Below are 20,985 nucleotides of genomic sequence, written 5' to 3' on the forward strand. Positions count from 1 at the left end.
CAGCATCTTTGACATGCTTACCTTCTTAAATCACCTGACATCTGTGACATTACTCTTTTTTTTCTGGTTTACTTCCTAACTAAATGATGTAATGATTCCAAATCTATATGTGCATCAAAGATGTCTCTTAGGTCTCTTCTTAACTCCAGACATTTATATTAAACTTCCAATAATGATTTTTTCTTATTTTGTAAGTCCTCAAACTTAATATGTGCAAGATTGCACTCATCCTTCCCCCAAAACCTATCCTTTCCTTGTTTGTTCCTAATTCATTTGAATAGATGCCCCATCCTCCCAATTACTCAAGCCAGATAGATGGAAGTCGCCTTAATTCTCCCACTCGTGCCCTGCTGTCTAATGAGATACCAGATCCTGTCTCTTCTATCTACTTTATTGCTCTCAAATTTGCCCAGTTCCTCAGTTTCTACTCTCTCTGTCACCCTGGTTACCAAGCCATTATTCTCTCCCTGGCCAGCCTAGCACAGTAGCAGCCTGCTCTTCCCACGTAACTGCTTATCCTCCTCCAATCTATTCTCCGTTCTGCAGCTAAGTAGGATTTTTAAAACTAGAAATATAAAAATGTGATTCCTCTTGGAATAAATTAATTTTAGAGCACAAAATGAAAGTAAAACTAAATGCCAATCATTGATGATAAAATTATGACCAAAATAGGCACATCTCTAACCTCATGGAACTTATTGAGCACTTATATTGTAACATGTTGGAACTTTGAAGACTACAAACATGACTGACTTGACTTAAACTTAAACTAAAAAATAAAAATCTCAGCATTGACGCCTCTCTCTCACTCTTGCATGCTCTCTCGCTCTCGCTCTCTGGGGGAGGGGTCATCTTTTCCTCACCAGGTGGCAGGGCTAATTCAGGCACTGACCCTCCTTGTTGTGAACTGTGACAGTAATTCCCCTTTCACTTCCAATCCATCAGACTCATTCTTGGCAGAGAACTTTTAAAAACACAAATCTGATCTAATTCCTCTCTAGCTCTCTCAAGCCTCACATCTACCCACAGTATCCCATTCTGATTCTCTAACATATCATTACAAAATCCTTTGCCAATCACAGCCTGCCTTTGCCAGCCTCATGTTTATGCTCTTTGCTCTAGGTCCCGGGCAGTCTGTTCTTTACATTCTGAGGCTTTCCCTGATGTTACCACCATTACCCCATCCCCAGCAGAACCATTCATCCCCTCTCCTTGCTCCTATATTCTTTCATATATTTTACAACACTTATTATTACATTGTGTCAAATTGGCTTGTTTTACATTTCTGCACCTCCTGCTAGACTTGAGGGCCAAAAGTAGAAGGTACCATGTCTTCTCATTTTAACTGCAGTACTTAAGCAAAAATCTGTGATTTGTGGTTACTACAAAAACTGTTTGAACAGAATTTGAAGACATAGTGTGCATAGTCAGAAAATTCGATCTAGTAGTGTAAACAGATACACAACTACCTATAAAACTGGGTAGTGTGTTAGTGTATTTAGTCCTGCTAACTAAAATGATAAATTTCTTGAAACTATGATCATATTCATGTCTCTTCTATATCATTAACCCACTTCCCTGCACTGGCATTTTACTGGGTGCATAGTTTACTCATCACATGCTTGCTTAAATGAAGGGAAGAAGGCTCATCAGCAGTCTAGTGGACTCTACCTCCCATTATTAAAACCCTCTCCCACTCTAAAATCCTTGAGGGATGCAACACCCTCTGGCTCCCAACCAGGAAATGCTATAGGTACGAAAATACCATGAACAGAGAAAGCACACTGTGATAGCCAATACAAGCCCCAGTACAAGTCATAAAGGTAGAGTCTTTTTGTTGGCATTTTCTACCATATGCAATTTTACTCTAAGGTGACTAATAACACAGCTATTTTTTTAAAAGATGATGGTAAAGAATTACTTATTGTAAGAGATTAAACAGTTTTGATTTTTGCAAAGACTATCAGCTAAATTTAAAGCTTTGTTTATAGCCTCATTTCTTCCTTTTTTGTCAAAAATAAACTTCCTCTCAAGCAGGCAGTTGTTTTTATGTAGAATTCTTTACCCATTTGATTCTTGTTTTTCACCTGCTAACTGCATCTGAACTTAAAGTTTTATGGCTATGGTTTCTCATGACACTCAAAACAATCTTGGATCCTCTAACTTTTAATTCCAATGAATTTAAACTACCAATTTTTATCTATAAAACTATATTCTTAATCATTAAGAATTTATCAGATGTTTGGTACACCTTAATAACTACCTAATTTGCAGTTGATGGATTCATTTTGTTTACTTGTTTTTGGGAGAAACTGATTTCAACTCTTTTAAAAGAAATTGTTTTTACATACACTGGATACAACAGTCTTCTTTGAGCTTGGTAAGATGATAAATACTAGAAATGAGGGGTTAGTGTGAGGAGAGGCTACGATTAAGAGGGTCAGGCACAGCATAGAGTCAGTCTGGCATAAACTGTTTTTGTTCTTTCCTCATTCCAGAATTCCTTAAAATTAATATCTGAAATGATTCTTAGGCTACCAGATTCCTTTTTTCTTGCATTTACTCATTGGCAGTTGTTTTAATAGCCTTACAAAAGCAAGATTTTTTAAATTCACTTGGGGAAAAGACTGCCATCTCCTGATTTAAGCATTTGGTAAAGACCTCTGTTAACTCTGCAGTGGTTATTAAGTCTGTATATTGCTAAGTTTTGAAGCTTACTAGAACTGAAACTTAAGTTTCTTTGTATTTGGTTAAACTGCAATGTTATAAATCATTCTTACTGAATGTACTAAAAGGAAAAAAAAAGACTGTTACTTAAAGATCTTACTCACTTTCCCTTGATTGCCTCATGCTTTTATTATATATTTTAATCGATCTTGATTGCCTCATTTTTTATTATATATTTTAATCAACTACATGTTTATTGATCATGGCTATAGTATTACCTATTAAAATTCTTTAAAAATACATAATTTTAATGGGACTACTGCCCTCTGGACTGTGAACACTCAGTATTTTTTGCTTGACAGTTACCTTTGCTTTGAATATGGTTTAGAAAGACAAAAGTCTGAATTCTTCTTTTAGAATATAGAAAAATAGTAGTACTCTGAAATTAAATTATGATACTTTATATGGAAGAAATATATCAGTGTTTTCTTTGTTTCTCCATAGTATTGTTAAACTTAAAGGATTTTCCCAAATATTAGTTTATAAGTAGTCTATCAGAAAAGGAAATATTTTATTAAAACCCATAATCCATTGGTTTGACTAGAGCCAAGACCTTGGCAGAATAAGAAGAAATCATTAGGTTTATATAATTAGTAAAATGTAACACATAAATAGGTGTTCATGGGGATAGTTTTTCTACATGAATATTTCTATTAGTTTTTTTTTCCCCCATAGAACTAACTTAGTAGTTATGTATCTAGTTTACTTCCCTAAGAAATAATTTTCATTGTCTTCTTTTTAGGGGTTGCAAAGTCAACTGCAGAGGCCATGCAAGAAAGGCAAATGAGAAAAGTAGGCTAGTGTGATACAAGAGGGGCTAGTGGAGTCTGGACAAAATAAAATTTATTGACTCATTTAAATGCATTTAAATTTCTTTAAAACATTGTGCTAAACAAACAAAAACCCTTTGCCACATGACTTTGCAACCTCTGGTTTATAGTCATTCAACAGTAACGAAATTTTAAGTGGATTATTTTAAAATAATAAGTACATTTGTAATTATTATACTTATCTATAAATATATTTTTATGGGGCCACATAATATGTTGAGTGTTTTTTAAAAAAAATACCAAATGAGGTCGGGGGAGGATATAGCTCAGTGGTAGAGTGTATGCTTAGCATGCATGAGATCCTGGGTTCAATCCTTAGTACCTCAATCAATCAATCAATCAAATTACCCACTCCCCCAAAACAAAACAAAACAAACAAACAAAAATTAGAAAAACAAACAAAAATACCAGATGAGGTGAAAACACTCACCCCATTCCTGAACGTTTTCCTCATGGCTAATCTTAGTCCCAGTGGTGTTACTCAAGGGGAAGTTTCAATAGATAAGTGGGGTGAAGAGTAGAGATTATATATCTTCACAGTTGTTTCAAATCAGCTCTATGAAAATATGAATTAAAACCTGACATTGGAGGATTTTGAGAAAATTCATATTTTATGGCTTCATTAAAATTTTACCCCTTACCTTGTGTTCACAAAACAAAAAAACAAAACAAAAAAGAAGACAGTGTATCTCCTGTTCATTGTTCTATATGTTCGTATATCTTACCTTTACAGCCTGAGGAAGAACTTGATCCTGAAGAGAGGGACAACTTCCTCCAACAGCTTTATAAGTTTATGGAAGACAGAGGTATTTTCATGCTCATTATTAAAAGTAGTCATTCCTTTTAGAGTTTTATATTCTAGGTTTATGCATTATTTTTGTTAGAATTATGGGTATATGGATTTGGAGTTCAAGCCTAAGAATCAGTTACAGCTGATAATAATAACTATTTGGACTAAAAACAACTACTAATATTTATTTTGAGTAGAAATATAGAGGAAAGTAGTTCTGGTATAATTAAATTTTATCTCCTTGGGAAAATATTTTAATAATATTCCACTAATAAGAAGTGAACAATCATGGTGTTAATCTGCATACCCCTAATGCTCTTTTTGTGGCAAGTAAACTAGTCTGATTCTTGGTCTTAACAAATCAAACATAATCAGCCTCTATGTAAATAGAGTAGGATCTCTAACAGAGTTAGAAGAAATAGAACCTTTATAAGTCATCATACTTCTTGACATTATATTAGTCCTAGAAATCCTCAGATGAATTGGTTTAGGCATTCTGTCGCCTTCAGAAATGATCCTTCAGATTACTGTCAGCAGTCTTAACGTTTGTGTTAAAGCAGTGAAAACGGAACTGTGGCCTAAAATGTGCCCTTTCCGTTAAATGTGTTCTTGCTCAGGCTTCTTGAACCAGAAATATTGTTGGCTACACTTTGCAGGCCCAAGGTTTGATTTAGTTTTACCTAGTTCAGTGGCAGTTATAGAGGTGATTTTGTTAGTTGTGGAAATAAATCTAAAGACCATAATGCTGCATAAAGAATATAGAGAATATTTTGTGTTGTCTTATATAATTTGAGGTTGTTTAAATATACGCCTCTGATTAACAAAATTTGGGAAATTAGAAATTGATAAGCTTTGTTTTCAACTTAATATTTTCCATTTGAATTAACATTGTATTTCTGCTCTCTGATACTAAAAAGGTACTCCAATCAACAAACCACCTGTTTTGGGCTATAAAGATCTCAATCTCTTCAAACTGTTTAGACTAGTTTATCATCAAGGTGGATGTGACAATGTAAGTAAGACTGTAATGAAAAGTTAAATTGTCTAATGTTGCACTGTTAAATGCACTTCAGGTAATAAACACATTTTCTTAATGAACATAGAATATTAGTGTAAAGATTATTTCCCTTTGCAAATGTTAACAAATAAAAACTTAATTTTCCAGATTGATAGTGGTGCTGTATGGAAGCAAATTTATATGGACCTTGGCATTCCTATTTTGAATTCAGCTGCTTCCTACAATGTAAAAACTGCTTATAGAAAGTAAGTAGTATAGTTTATTCATCAAAGAATATATATTTACAAGGAGTATTTTCCATTTAATTTGTTAACAATTAAACAAGAACATACCAATCAAAAGAACATTAAAGTTAGAGAAAGTATAAAAAGGTTTAGGTTAATAGTTACTTGTGACTAAAATTCATTTCAGTGCACTAAGTCTGCTTTACTTCATTTTTCATGTTGTTACGATTTTCTTTTCAAAATCAAAGATGCACGCAGTATTTACAGTATGAAATTACAATACATGTTTTATCTGTGGTAAACAGCCTTCATATCAAAACTGTAATATCTATGGTTAGTTATCACAAGCACAGATTTTTCAGGAAAGAAATTTTTTTATGATCAATATTCTGGCTATAATCCTATATAAAACACCAAGAAATTAGTAACAGAAAAAGTACTTTTTTAAAAAAAAGGCTTGACTTTCACTTTTCAAAAATATATGTGCGTTTAATAATGTAGTATTTAGGTTAAATGTAAAGACTAAGATTTCTTAAAATGACATATTGTTTGTTTAGGTATCTCTATGGTTTTGAGGAATACTGCCGTTCTGCAAATATTCAGTTCAGAACTATTCACCACCATGAACCAAAAGTAAAAGAAGAAAAAAAAGACTTAGAAGAATCCATGGAAGAGGCTCTCAAAGTAGATCAAGAAATGCCTTTAGTCGAAGTGAAGAGTGAACCTGAGGAAAACATTGATTCAAACAGTGAAAGTGAAAGAGAAGAGATAGAATTAAAATCTCCAAGAGTAAGTAGTTAATACTAGTTTTATCTGGTTTGTTTTAAGCATTATTTTAATATGGACATTTTCAGATATACACAAAAATACCCCATGAACCTAGTTTAATTTGCAGTATTTAGCTATTTCAGCCAGGCTAACTAACCTAGCTGCCTTTCTTCTCCCTGAAAAGCCATTCCTCCTCTTCTTCTGTATATATGTCTGTCCCAGTCATTCTCATCTGGGGTCCATCTCAAATATTCACCACCTTCAAGTCTTTTGCTAAAATGTCACCTCACTGAAGCGTATCCTGGTCACCTTATCTAAAATTGTGATCTACCTCCTCTCTTTGGCACTTGCCATCCCTCTAATGTTGTCCTTTCTATCTGTAGTTTACTTCCTTATTCTCTTTATTATTTATTGTTTCTTTTCCCCATTCTGCACTACAATCTCACTCCACAGGGCAGGGATTAGTGATGATTCCATTTGTTGACAGATCCCAGGCATCTAGAATAGATAGTGCCTGGCACATAGTAAGGATATTATTAAATAGTTGTTGAGTGAATGAATCTGCTCTTCATAATACTTCTGACCTCAACCAAGTGGGATGTTTTCTTTCTCTTTACTCCACAGCACACTGAACAGCTCTGTGGCAGCTTTTCATGTCTGCCTTGTTTCCTAGTCATGTGTACAGTGACTGGTTTTAGCTTCTAACTCTACTCTTCTCCCTATTAGTATATAATTCAAAGCAGGAGTTCTCGGCCACTATTTTGATCATTGTCTGATCATGTCTACATAATAGGATTTATCAAATTTTGGAAGTGGAAAGAAATTTTATCACACTATCAAAGTTCAGTTACTGTAATGCATCTTATTTTTTAGTGAAATCAAATGAAAGAGAAGATGAAACTACCGTCTCTTTTATTTGCTCAGAAAACAGTTTTTAAAACTGTCCATTCTATCATCTAGTAAATGGACTCTTCTGGTGAATTTCATGAAACATCCAAATTGGTTTATTTTATTTCTTTTTTGAGTTTTAAAAATTATGGTAAATACACATAAAATTTATCATCTTAACCATTTTTACGTGTACAGTTCAGTGACATTAACTACATTCATATTGTTGTACAACCATCAGCACCATCCTGCTCCAGAACTTTTTCATCTTGCAAAGCTGAAACTATACCCGTTAAACAGTAACTCCTCATTCCTTTCTTCCCCAGCCTCTGGCAACCACCATTCTACTTTCTGTCACTATGAATTTGACTACTCTAGGTACTTCATATAAGTGGAATTATACAGTATTTGCCCTTTTGTGACTGGTTTATTTCACTTAGCATATAAGGTCTTCAAGGTTCATCCACGTATGCATCAGAATATCCGTCCTTTTTAAGAATGAAAAATATCCCCATTATGTGTATTGTGGACATACTTCCTTGTCATTACATAAAAACCTTCCTCATCTTTATGTAAAACATCTGCAAAGTAGTGCATAGTATTGATGTACCATAAATTTCACTTCCTCAAGATTTTCTCCAATTTTTTATGATTACAAAAAGTGCTGCAATAAATATGCTTGTAAAAATGTCGTCCCCATTTATCTAAATACAGAGGCTTGTAAAAATGTCCTCCCCATTTTTCTGAATACAGAGGCCAGACTTCTAAAAATGGGATTTCTGGGACAAAGGTGTAAGTTATACAGACCTAAATTTGGTGGATAACAGATGCTTTCATCCATTTATGTACAGATACTAAAGAGCACCTACTACATGCTGGGCACTGTCTGGATTTGAGGACACAGGAGTGAATAATACACAGCTCCTGTCCTTGTGGAACTTACATTTAAGTTCTTTTTTTCTACTTCCGATGTTTAAATAGCACATAGTCATGAACTAGGGAAAACGTCTGTTATACTGAGATACTAACTGTAAAGCATTCTAGTGCTCCCAAAGTTGTTGGCTCCTTTTTATCCTAACTTTATCCCAAGCAGAGAGGAATTCTGTCAGTGCGTAGAGGCTGACTGGGAGGAGAATTTAGCAGGTAGTGAAATGGCTCACAAGTTTCATGGTCAGTTGAGCATGCAACAAGAGGCTGGATTTTAAAAGCTGCTGGGGATATAACAAGTTACTGCTGGCCTGGTGAGCTCTTCAGATACTCATTCAAAGAAATCAGCTCACTTTTTAGCCACTGAGACAATTCAGTTCTTTTAAATGTAATCACACAGAATTACAGTGATACATAAATTTTATCTTCAACAGTGGAATTAGAGATGACAGAGCTTTTAAAGAGTCCATAACTTAAGGGATTTATTTATTATTGTTATTTATTTATACCATGGACACTTAGATAATTCTTTTAAAACCTTTATTGTTTTCGAGAAATAGTAAAAATGAGATAAAATAATATAGTGGACAAAGGGGAAAATTTTTGTGTTATGTAGGATGTAGTCCAGGATCATAGTAGACCTGGATATAATTAAGTAATTTACATTTTCTTTCGAGAGGAAGAGACATAATTAAGTAGTTTACGTTTTATTTTCGAGAGGAAGAGAAAATTACACAAGAGTTAAATGGTTGTCAGCGTCTCAAGCCAGAGAGAAGACTAGTCATTGCTGTAAAGGTTTAAGGAAAAGATAACATTTTTCTCCTTTGTGGTGATAGTTATTTTAAAGCTCCTATCCCCTCTACTAGGGACGACGGAGAATTGCTCGAGATGCAAATTCAATTAAAAAGGAAATTGAAGAGGAGAAAACAGAAGACAAATTAAAAGATAATGATATAGAAAATAAGGATGTAGATGACGACTATGAAACTGCAGAGAAAAAAGAAAATGAGCTACTACTGGGGAGAAAAAGTACACCAAAGCAAAAAGAGAAGAAAATTAAAAAGCAGGAGGATTCTGACAAAGACTCAGAGGAAGAGGAAGAGAAAAGCCAAGAGAGGTACATTATCTTATATTTGCTCTCCAGAAGTACCTGTCTGGGGTACAGCAGCGCTCTGTTCCTGCTTAGAGATTCAGGTCTGAGGGAATGTTTTCTTATTGGGACTTCCGTTCCTCTTGTCTAATGAAGGTGAGACACATTGTGAAGATGATGTGTATCGCCTTTCGGAATTGGAGAATATACTGGTCGCACCATTTTAATAGCACTTGTGCCCTAAACAGTGGCCTCAAAGAAGGCTGCGCCACCCAGTCAAAAGAAAGGTCCTGCACTTGACAGCAGGGAAGGGAGCTGGAGAAAAATGGAGGAAGTGGACAAGAGGAAACAGCGACAGCAAAAATTCCATTTTAAAAAAGGTACAATGTGGGAAAGCTAACAAACACATGGGTGCACAGTACTAGCAGACGTTTCTGTGTGTTAGCTTTATCTAAGACATTTTTCATTTTCAAGTTACTGTATTAGAGTAAGTGGCATGCACCCCTGATTCTAGCCGGGAAAATACATTCTTGCCCCACATCACAACAATTAAATTTCAGCTTTTTAATGTTCATCCTGTTTGCTGTTGAGTGAAAACTGTTTCTGTTTTGGGTTTTTTTTTTTTTAATGTATTATACATGTATGGGCTGAATTGACTTAAAAATAACCAAAGATTAGGCAGTGCAGCTAGATCAAGGTAATATCCAGCTGTGTTCAGTTGGCCATTTCTGTGTTGTCAAATGGATTTACTAATTTTTAGACATTACTAAAAATATGAATTTTAATTCAGCAACAACAGCATAACACACTTACTTGTAATACAGGCTCTCCTCCACAGTTAGTTTTCAATTATTATCTGGTGCTACATTTTCTACAAATGTGAGTTAAGCAAAATGAGCAGAAGTGACCTGCTGCATCCAACTAGTGGCTGACGCCCATCTGAAAATTAACCACTGAGAAAATATTTGAAAAAATAGGAATGATCAGTGAGTAGGAGAGAGATAACTTTATGATTTAATACAAATAGGTATAGGAGCTGTCACAATTACATGTGAATTAGATTAGTGAATAAAGTTCTCTAGTGAAATATGATTAAAATTAGGGAAAGTGGGTGGAAATAATTGGAGTTGAGTATAATGATATGAGTGCAGTATTTCAAATATTTGGAGAATAAATTTAGGCAAATGTAAACCACTTAAAAAGTACAGCCTAATTATAGTTAGAAGAATCGTTAAAAATAAGCATCAAAATATGTATATTTTATAATACCTATAATACATAAAACATGTAATACATATATATACATACATTATGTGGTTTTAAAAGCCTTTATAATTGATATGTAAATAGAACAAATGTTTATTTTAGAGAGATAAAATTTCACAGACTTGATTACGAAGAACAAAATTTCCTTTTGTTAAATAAAAATTGAATATACAAACGAAGTCTGTATTCTCATTCAATTGCACGAATCATGGAAATGGGAAACTTTTATCTGTAGAGATGTCTATTTTAAGTAGTTTCTTATAGTGTTTTGAAATTACTTTATCAGGATATAATTGGAAGTTCCCTTGGAAAGAAAACATTCCCACTGCTAAGAGGGTTGTCAGAGCTTCTTCATGTTGGGTCCCCAGTTGGTCCCTAAAATAATAATAGAGCACAGTACCTCTTCTTAATCTTTTGAAACTCTTGTGACACAAGAATGATCTTTGATGCAAATCTCCTCTGAATCCTTACAGGGCTAATGAAGAATGTTTTATTTGTAAAAATACTAAAAAATATTGTTGGACATCCCTATGTGAATCTCCCTCATACCTGATAATCAAAACAAAGAAAAACTGATGGTAGATGTGTAAAATCCAGTAGAAATCAACACAAGATATGCAAAGCTTTGTTCTCCTGATGTTATCCCACAGTTATAACAAGAGATGTAATTCTCAAATATCTATTGTTTCTTTTTAGGGTGGGGAAACCTTTGAAGTATAAACTAGTTTAAAAGATATAGTTACTCAGGTATTTAGCCCTTGCCCATCAATTTGCCCACCAAAAAACTAGTCTTGGTTAAGAACCATTCTGAACTGAGCAGAAAGCAGTAGTCAAGAAGATTTAAGACAGCCGTGGGAAGTTACAAACTATCTTTAGATCATTTTCATGTATAAGGTGGCACTTGAGTATGAATCCTAAACACTTTTTCAAAGCATGTTGTTCTTACTTTGTTTTATCAAAAGTGACTCCACATCCTGATTAACTGATTATTGACCTTTAAGAAGTACGGATTTACTTTTGGTACAGTGCACCTTTACATAATAAATAAGTTCCTTAGTAAGTAGTCTATAAATATCTTCTCCTTCTCCTCCTTCTTCTCCTCCTCCACTGACATGTTATTAAGGTAATACTCATCTACATGTTGGACTCTTTTAGCATATGTTATTTTCCATTAAGTTATAAGTAGCATTATCAATGTTATAACTTACCACAGGGAAGAAACTGAAAGCAAATGTGACTCTGAAGGGGAGGAAGATGAGGAAGACGCAGAACCCTGCCTAACAGGAACCAAAGTGAAAGTAAAATATGGACGAGGGAAAACGCAGAAAATCTATGAAGCCAGTATTAAAAGCACTGAAATTGATGATGGCGAAGTTTTATACTTGGTACATTACTATGGATGGAATGTCAGGTAAGCAAGAAATGTATTTTCTCTTTTGAGATTTCTTTCATTGGTTCAAAAAGATCGATTTAATGTTTTGAAGAACTAAAGCAAATAGTATATATGTGTATATGTGTTTACTATTTGTATCTGAATTTTCCAAGATTTCTAACATTCCCACTGTTCTGTTAGCTACGTCAACACTTCCAGCCAAAGGTTACCAGAATCATACATACCTATAGTTGAACAAATTGGGTTTATTACTCATTTGCAGTGAGGAAGAATGCACGGCTTGGGGAACCACATGGCACCTCAGTAAGAGGGTGAATAAGTGAAAGCTTAGGGTACCGCCTTTGGGAACAGCAGTAGTCCAGGATTCCACGCAAACATTCTTCAGGGAGCCAGGCCTGTAGCTCCCAACAGTACAAGTCAGGTTTGTTTTTTGTTAGTTTCTTTATCACATTTATCAGAAATCAGGCCTATATCAAACACTGTAATAATTTTAAATTGGCTAATTAATAAAGAAAGAATGTTAGGTAGGACTTAGATCTAAGCTTCTATTAGGTAATTTTGGGGAGCACTTAAGGAAATGGGGCTTTGCTCTACATTGGATCCTGTCAAGATGTGGTGGGGTAATTCTGTGATTGGTTATCTTAATTTTACCTATAAGGAGAGAAGACTAGACCAAGGTTAATTCTGTCAATGGTAAATCAGCAGAGAAAAGGGATGCTTGGTCATTTTTGTGGCTTGGGCAGTGTTCCTGTTTTTTCTGTGTTGAGACATGATTAGGAAGTGATCTTGTTTTTATCTTGATCCATCATGGTCATTGGATAGACCTATCTGGTGTTGACGTTCTGTGAAATTTTTCGTGTTCACCAGGAGAACAACATGCCTCAGCTGTGAGAGGCAGGACAGCTCTGTAGCATCAGCACGGTCCAGCAGATAGTACCAGGCCAGTTCTTGAGTGTCAGGGACTACTTTTCTTTCTCCTTTAGAAAGTCTTGTGTGTTCAGTATCTGCTTGCCCTGTAGGTGACTGGCACCAGAACGCTTCACAGTTTCCCTACATACCCAATGTATGTTTTGTTACACCTCAATTCCCTCATCACCAAATTGGGGAAGATAAAGTACCTACTTTACAGAGATGTGAGAAGTAGTGCTAATGCCTATTTTAACATGCAGAGTTAACATAGTGCCTGGGACTTAATAAGTGCTCAATAAACATTAACTTTTTTTTTTTTTTTTAGTGAGAGTGAGTTTGGTTTCTGTTGTCTCACATCATTTTAAAAGAGCGTGGGTTTAATGGATAGCATATAAAACTTTAATTTTTTTTCTCTTTTTTCATACCAGCCCCTGTGCCCTTCACATTTATGCCAACACTAAAAACAAGCTTTTTCATCCATCTGACAGTTGTTTTGTATGTATGTATGTATTGACCTGAGGGGGAAGGACTACACTTACCAACCTTGAGTCCCTGACTTCGCAGCTGCAGCCCGTTGTAGCCTTCTTTCTCCTTAGATTCTGTTTAGTTCACAACCATCCACTCTCACCTACCGTCAGTGTGCCTGTTGTACTTTCCAGAATTTCCCCTTCCTGTCACCCGTCTCTCATCTTTTTAATGTTTCATCATATGACTCTTCTTTCAGTGATTTTAGTGTATGCTCATGTTCTTCCTAACTGGTTATTCGCATGGTTAATGGTTTTTCATTGGCCTTCTGTACTTCTAGATACTGGGTAAATCCAGGAGGAGATTGTTTTTAAACCTCAGTATAGGTGCTCTCGGTACTGTGTCAGCTGAACTTGTGCATATTGGAACTGTGCCCTTCTTTTGTGTGGCCTCATGGTAATTGGGTTACAAAGAAAGGGTATGGTTTCCATCATTGTGGTGCAGTTCAAGGCAAGGCCTGCCTGTAGTTTTTTTGTTTAAATGTTCAGATTAAGGTTTTTTTGAGCTCTGTAAATACCTATATATTTACATATGGTAAGAACTATTATTTAGTTCTCGAAAGTTTAATTTCTTATTTGCCCCAGATTAGTAACTTTGACTGTATTGAAATTCAGAGTGATGTCAGTAGTTTTGGAAAGGAGAAGTTTTCAAGTTGAACTAAACAGAATAAACTTAGATAAAGGAAATATCTCTTAGATAAAGGAAATACTTTTTTAATTTCAGTCTTAGAGGTGACATACTTTAGAATAAGATTTTATTAGAAATACTGGAGGCTAGAGATAGCTCTGGGAGGAAGAGAGTTGAAAAGAACTTCATAAAACAATCTGGAACTGATCATATTACAGATTTGAATTTACCTGACTTATTTTTGTATTATTTGGTCAACAGAATTTAATTCCAGTGCAGAATCAGCTTATTTCATCAAGTTCAGATGTGTGGGAGTTGTGGAAAACAAGGTGGTTCAAACAATCTTGAATCTATTTAGAGTTTGCATACCCTGCTCTCCCTCTAAGCCTGTTTACCCTGAGAAATTCTCCTGCCTTGCCCTTTGGTGGCAGGTACACAAAACACTTAGTATGGCACCTGCCTGGTACATGCTACCAGCAAACTAGCACCTGTGCCTTTCACATTTCTGCCAACACTATAACCAGACTCTTTAGTCTGTCTCACTGTTGTTTTTCTTTGGTGAATACATTTCAAATAAGGTATTCTTGTGAATTTGTAATATATTCTTTATTTTAAGGTATGATGAATGGGTGAAGGCTGACAGGATAATCTGGCCGTTGGACAAAGGTGGACCAAAGAAAAAACAGAAGAAAAAAGCTAAAGTATGTACATAGATTGATATCCTTTATGATAGGTACAGGAAATTATCCATATTGTGTTTTTTAATAAACCTTATTTTGTCATTGATTCTTTCAAAGTAATTGTGATTTTCTCTCTTATAATCCAGAAGCTTAAAAAGTGAAAAATTTAAACACATTACCACACTGTTTCACGCAGGAAAGGTGTTAACCAGTGACCCCCAGGGCATAGGTTTTAAACGCAAAGGCCTATAGAGTCTCTAGAAAAGGGGTAAAGTAGGACTGAGAGCAGCACAAAAGAGGTCACCTTCCCTATCTAGAGAGAGTAGAACTAACCACTCTGCTGTGGGATGCAGGTGCAGGGTTGCCAGATTTTAGGACTTTTCAAGACAACTGTATTTTTTAAAATGTGAAATCTGATCTTTAAATGCTGGAAGCTAATACTAAAGTTTAAAACATATCGCCTGGCCAACTGTACCCTCATCCACACCCTCAATTCTCAGTCTTTGCTTTAGAGATGAAGGCAGGTATCTTTCTTTTCCTCAGGGAATAATAAGAAACATGGGGGTATGCTGAGTAGTTATGTATCTCTCTAGTATATATCCTTGGTTGGAGAAGTAGAATGCTGATTTTTCATAAGGTGTTCCTTCTCATACATCTTGTTCTTGTTACCCAGAATAAAGAAGACAGTGAAAAGGATGAAAAGAGGGATGAAGAGAGGCAGAAGTCAAAACGGGGACGACCTCCTTTAAAATCTACTCTTTCATCGAACATGCCATATGGTTTGTCTAAGACTCCAAACAGTGAAGGAAAATCAGGTACCAGAAGTGCTCGCAGCAATATGCCAGACAGCTCACCTCTGTCAAATGGAATGGAAGGTGCTCAATTTTGAGGATCATTGATTTTTTTAAAAATCAATAATATAAATAATAAAACTTCAGTTATGTGAGAGATTCACAGAAAGTCATCTAGGTTTTTAATCTTTCTTGATTTAAACTACAGAATTTGACTTGAAGATAGTGTTTTTTTAGCTATATCATGTTCATTTAAAATTTAGTGGTGTTTTACTTTAATTAGGAAATACCTTTTTTTGTCAATACCATAGGAATATTCTACTTTAATAGAGGGTAGGTTGACAAGCCATGCATTCTCTGTGTGCTGCCATGCCCTACAAAGCATGCACCAGTGTCTCCTGTAACCCAGTGCTGTTCCCCTAGGATTGCTCAGTAAAGCTGAAACTCTGTTGTTCAAAGAAAGCACAATCTAATGTGGTAAAGGCATGTTTTGTGATGAATATAGGTGAACAGATTTTATTCTGCTTTTACCTTTTCCCCCACTTTCCCACTTTTCTACCTTTATATGTAGAAATTTTGTGATTTAAGAAATGTTAAATAGTCATCTTATATAAGAATTTCCCTCTCTTCAAGAAAAATGCTTTTCTGAACCACAGGATTATCGTTGAATCCATGTGGAGCTTCTGTGCAAATTAGAAAAGGGCACCTCCCTTCTTTACTGCCATCTACTGGAAGCTTGTCATAGTACATAATTGCGACATTTCCACAAGTGGAAGATACTCTTTTAGATGCATGCCCTTGTGCAGTGTGCAACTTACGAAACTATACGTAGTCTTGCTAAACTACCTTATTAAAGCAGTTCTTTTTTTATTACGAGAAAAAATTAATTGTAAATTCTGTATATAATAAAACCACAAAACTGCATACCTCTTTATTTAAAAAGTACATTGAAGCTTGCCTTTTTGCACCTCTTTAGAATATGAGCACCATGTGGGCAGAATTTTTATATTTTACAACTTCTATACAGTATTAGAACCCAACTTTATTATTTTAAAAATTCTCTGACTTAAAGAAAATGATTTCTTTTGCAAGAAGGTAACTGGCCTATACTTTTATGTCTGTTAATCAGAGGAATATTTAAAGTTTTGAGAATTCAGACTTCTTATTTTCTACATATCTTTTCAGAATTATTTTAAGTAGAAGTAAATGTCATGTTCTTTTCTAAGGACACAAAATGGGCATTACTTTTATTAATCAGTATCTACTAGATTTCAGATCAAACCTCTTAATATATTAACGTCATATTTCAATACTAGTCTTTTGATTTTTCTAAGTGTTATAGCCTAAATGTGATGCTAGTAAAAATTGCAAAATAGCTCTTTTACAGAATTGAGATAGTAATAGTTTCTACGTAATGTATTTTCACATGAAATTTGAGATCATCCCCCTCCACTTTTGGCACAAATGTATTTCATAAATGTCTACAAGGAGGTATTCAGAGGTACATGATTAAGAATTTTGTCTTTGGTAGAATTTTTTTTTTTTTACAAAATTACATTAGTAATTAAGATAGAAACCTTTGTAACACAATAATTTCCCCTTGCAGACTCCTGTTCATCTGATAGTGAAGCAGAAGACCTTTTAGAAAAGAATTTGATGAATGAAGAACTTTCTCCTGATATTAAAGAAGAATTAGAAAAGAGTGAAAATTTAAATGATGATAAACTAGATGAAGAAAATCCAAAGATTGCTGCACATACATTAAAAGAAAATGATAGGACTCAAATGCAACCTTTAGAAACCTTGAAGTTGGAAGTTGGAGAGAATGAAATAGTACAGATTTTTGGAAATAAAGTGGAACAAATAGAAGAAGTTAAGAAAGAGGCAGAAAAATCTCCCAAAGGAAAGGGAAGACGAAGCAAGACAAAAGATCTTTCTTTAGAAATTATGAAGGTTTCATCGTTTAGCCAGGATGAAGCAGGAAGTGAACCCCATACAGATGCTCAGAGTCTAGAATTTTCTTCGTTAGATAGTAAAAACGTTTCTTCTGCTACTGAAGATGAAACCGATCAATGTGCAAAAGAAAAAAAGTTGAAACGGAAAATACTGGGACAATCATCACCAGAAAAAAAAATAAGAATTGAAAATGGAATGGAAATGACAAATAGCATATCTCAAGAAAGGACCAGTGATTGTGTTACATCTGAGGGAATGAAAAACTTAAATTTTGAACATCACTTTGAAATAGAAAATGAAGGAATGCCATCATTAATAGCAGAGCCAAACCAGTGCATTCAAGAACTGACTAATGAAAAATTTGATAGTCCAGCTGAAGACACTGTAAATACTCCATTAAAAGATGAAGAGGATGCAATGCCTCTGATTGGACCTGAAACTCTGGTTTGCCATGAAGTAGATTTGGATGATCTGGATGAGAAGGATAAGACCAGCATTGAGGATGTAGTCGCTGAAAGCTCTGAGTCTAACTCTCTCGTTTCTGTCCCACCAGCCCTACCTCCTGTAGCACAGCATAACTTTTCAGTAGCTTCACCACTTACTCTCAGCCAAGACGAGTCTCGAAGTGTAAAAAGTGAGAGTGACATAACCATTGAAGTTGACAGTATTGCTGAAGAATCTCAGGAAGGTCTCTGTGAGAGGGAATCAGCAAATGGATTTGAAGCCAGTGTTGCCTCTGGTCCCTGTAGTATAATTGTTCAAGAAAGAGAGAACAGAGAGAAGGGTAAGGACTTTCTAGAGAGAAAATGAGCCTTTATATTAAAACGAAAAATTAGTAAGCTGAAGAGTTTTAGGAACTGTTGATCTGTTGAGTACTCTTCCTCCCTCCCCTCCACCCCCTCCCTTTTTATAAACATAGACATAGAAATTCATGTGGAGTAGACAGGTGAATACATATACTTGCTCTCAGTTTTTTTTCTAATTCTCTCTTTCCCTTTATTTCAGGTCAGAAAAGGCCAAGTGATGGAACTAGTGGATTACTGGCAAAAAAGCAAAAGCGAACCCCAAAGCGAACAAGTGCTGTAGCCAAAAATGAAAAGAATGGAGCAGCAGGTTGGTGCTTTTCGATGCTGGCTTTGGTATGGTGTTAGGATTTTCGGCAGTTTGCTGGCTTAGTTATTTGCGTCAGTGTAAAAATAAGTTTGGTTTATTATGTTCTAAAAATAGCAGTTTTTCCATTTATAATCTGAAGGTGTTTGTAAATTTTATTTAGAGCTGGGATAGCTGTGATTTTTTTGTGCTTATTTCACTTGTATTTCTTATGTGAAGTGATTTAATATTAGAGGAACATAACTGGGAATTTTGAACAAAAGAAAAACAACATTTGCTGTTGTAGTAAAAGCAGATTATGTTTACATTTCTGAATGGAATGTTTTCCTTTAATCTAGAAAAACTTTTTTCTAAATAGCATCATGGTAACTTTAAAACATGGGGAAATAAAATTCTTATTGAAATAAACAAAATTAATAAATCAATAATAATAGAATAGATTACATGAAAAACAGACTTCTGTACAATCAAGAATAAAATTAAGTTATAGAATTTAATAGAAATAAACATGGTTGACTCTGAGGAATTAAAATGTTACCTCCAAAACATGCCTTTGTACAAGTGTGAAAGGGAAATTCCACATTACAGTAGCTAGATATTCCAAGGAAGGAGTATGTAATTTATTTAAGATAAAAGGCGTTTCAAAGAAGCTTTTGAGTCATAATTCAGGTTCTAAGTAGCCAGATATAGCTAGTGACAGGACAGTACAGGTCTAGAGTACAGAGAAAGAGTGATGGGAGATGAGACTACGAAGATAGCAGGAATTACAAAAGGAAAATGGGTAACTTTACAGTGGATAAACCCACCGCACACCACCTTAATCAGATGATCAAGGTGAACACCATCAGTAATGGGACACCACCTGCCAGGATACAAGAACACAGCTGCACATCTGTAATATTCCTGTCAAAGATGCATAACCTGAATGTAATCATGAGGAACCATCAACAAATTCAAACTAAAGGACATTCTATAAAATAACTAGTCTGTAATTTAAAAAACTGTCAAAGATGATGCAGAATAGATAAACAAGATTATACTGTATAGCACAGGGAAATAAATATAAGATCTTGTGGTAGCTCATAGCAGAAAAAAAATGTGACAATGAATATATATATGTTCGTGTATAACTGAAAAATTGTGCTCTACACTGAAATTTGACACAACATTGTAAAATGACTATCACTCAATAAAAAAAGTAAAAAATAAATTAATTAATTAAATAAAATAAAAATAAAAAATTGTCAAAGATGAAAGTCAAGGAAAGAACTATTCTAGATTGAAGGAGACTTACGAGGCATGACAACTAAATGCAGTATATAATTCTCAACTGGATCCTTTTGCTATAAAGGACATTATTGGGTCAGGTAGAGAAATTTGTATGGGATCTGAGGATTAGATGATAGTAATCTGTGTTAACCTCCTGACTTTGATGGTTGTGTTATGGTTCTTTAGGAGTGTGGTTGTTTTAAAAACATATTCACAAATATGTTGAAACTCTTCCCTTCAACAGACAAAACCTAGTTTCTTCCTCTTGAGTGTGGGTTGAATTTAGTGACTGAATTCTAACTGATAAAATAAAATGGACATGATGGAATATGACTTCAGAGAATAGGTCATAGAAGGCACTGCGAATCCTCCCTGCTCTTCCTTGGATCACTTGCTCTGGGAGAAATTAGCTGCCATGTTGTGAGGACACTCTAGCAGTCTCAGGAGAGGCCCACATGATAAGGAACTGAGTATATCTTGCAATGAGCCATCAAGGAACTGAGGCCTCCTGCTAACAGCCGTGTGAGTGAGCCATCTTGGAAGGATATCCTCCAGTTCCAGCCAAGTCTTCAGAGACCAGAGTCTTGGCTAAAAGCTTGACTGTAGCCTTACAAGATTCCCTGAGCCAGACCACACAGCCAAACTGCTCCCTGATTCTGACCCTCAGAAACTGTATGAGGTATTAAACATTAGGTTTAAACTGCTAAGTTTTGGGCTAATTTGCAGGTAACTAACACAAGGAGAATGTTCTTATTTATAAGAAATAAAGTACTCAAATATGGCAGGGGAACTTACCTTCAAATATTAGAAAAATATTCTTTGGTAACTTTTCTTATAACTTTTTTGTAAGTTTGAAGATTATGTCTAAATAAAAAGTTAAAAAGATTAAGAAGGAAAAAAGATGATCAGTTTTACTTTTTGGAGAGAATCTTTGGTTTAATTAAGGCAGTGAAAGAAGGAATGAATTAAAGAGATTTGGGACAAAAATCACTGGGACTCAATTATTATTAGTTAGATATGAGGAACTGGTTAACTGACAAATGGCATACAGGAGTAGCAGTAGGTTTTGAGAGAGTAATTTAGGGAATGTGTAGTTAGCGGCACCCAGTATTAGAAAATAAGGGTCTGGAGATTAGAAGAAAGTCTGTTTTTTAGAAGATAGTTGTCGAAGGATTGTAAGATAGATGATAAAGCTGC

The 20,985-nt window shown here is 34.9% G+C and overlaps 1 protein-coding gene across 5 annotated transcripts in view; it reads left to right on the forward strand.

Moving 5' to 3' along the window:
• The window catches only part of ARID4A (AT-rich interaction domain 4A), a 52,597-nt gene that overhangs the window by 23,823 nt on the left and 7,789 nt on the right, over positions 1 to 20,985 (forward strand). For 4 of the 5 annotated variants that reach the window (XM_064485985.1, XM_031453783.2, XM_031453782.2 and 1 more), the window contains exons 12-21: positions 4,291 to 4,363; positions 5,265 to 5,359; positions 5,513 to 5,610; positions 6,147 to 6,378; positions 9,039 to 9,289; positions 11,742 to 11,939; positions 14,599 to 14,683; positions 15,336 to 15,537; positions 17,060 to 18,193; positions 18,415 to 18,522. In XM_064485985.1, the coding sequence (XP_064342055.1) occupies positions 4,291 to 4,363; positions 5,265 to 5,359; positions 5,513 to 5,610; positions 6,147 to 6,378; positions 9,039 to 9,289; positions 11,742 to 11,939; positions 14,599 to 14,683; positions 15,336 to 15,537; positions 17,060 to 18,193; positions 18,415 to 18,522 (2,476 nt within the window). The remainder of the gene's footprint in view (positions 1 to 4,290; positions 4,364 to 5,264; positions 5,360 to 5,512; positions 5,611 to 6,146; positions 6,379 to 9,038; positions 9,290 to 11,741; positions 11,940 to 14,598; positions 14,684 to 15,335; positions 15,538 to 17,059; positions 18,194 to 18,414; positions 18,523 to 20,985) is intronic. The other variant, XM_010976697.3, reaches the window with a different exon arrangement.

The sequence above is a fragment of the Camelus dromedarius genome, chromosome 5 (assembly GCF_036321535.1).
Source record: "Camelus dromedarius isolate mCamDro1 chromosome 5, mCamDro1.pat, whole genome shotgun sequence".
Classification (NCBI taxonomy): domain Eukaryota; kingdom Metazoa; phylum Chordata; class Mammalia; order Artiodactyla; family Camelidae; genus Camelus; species Camelus dromedarius.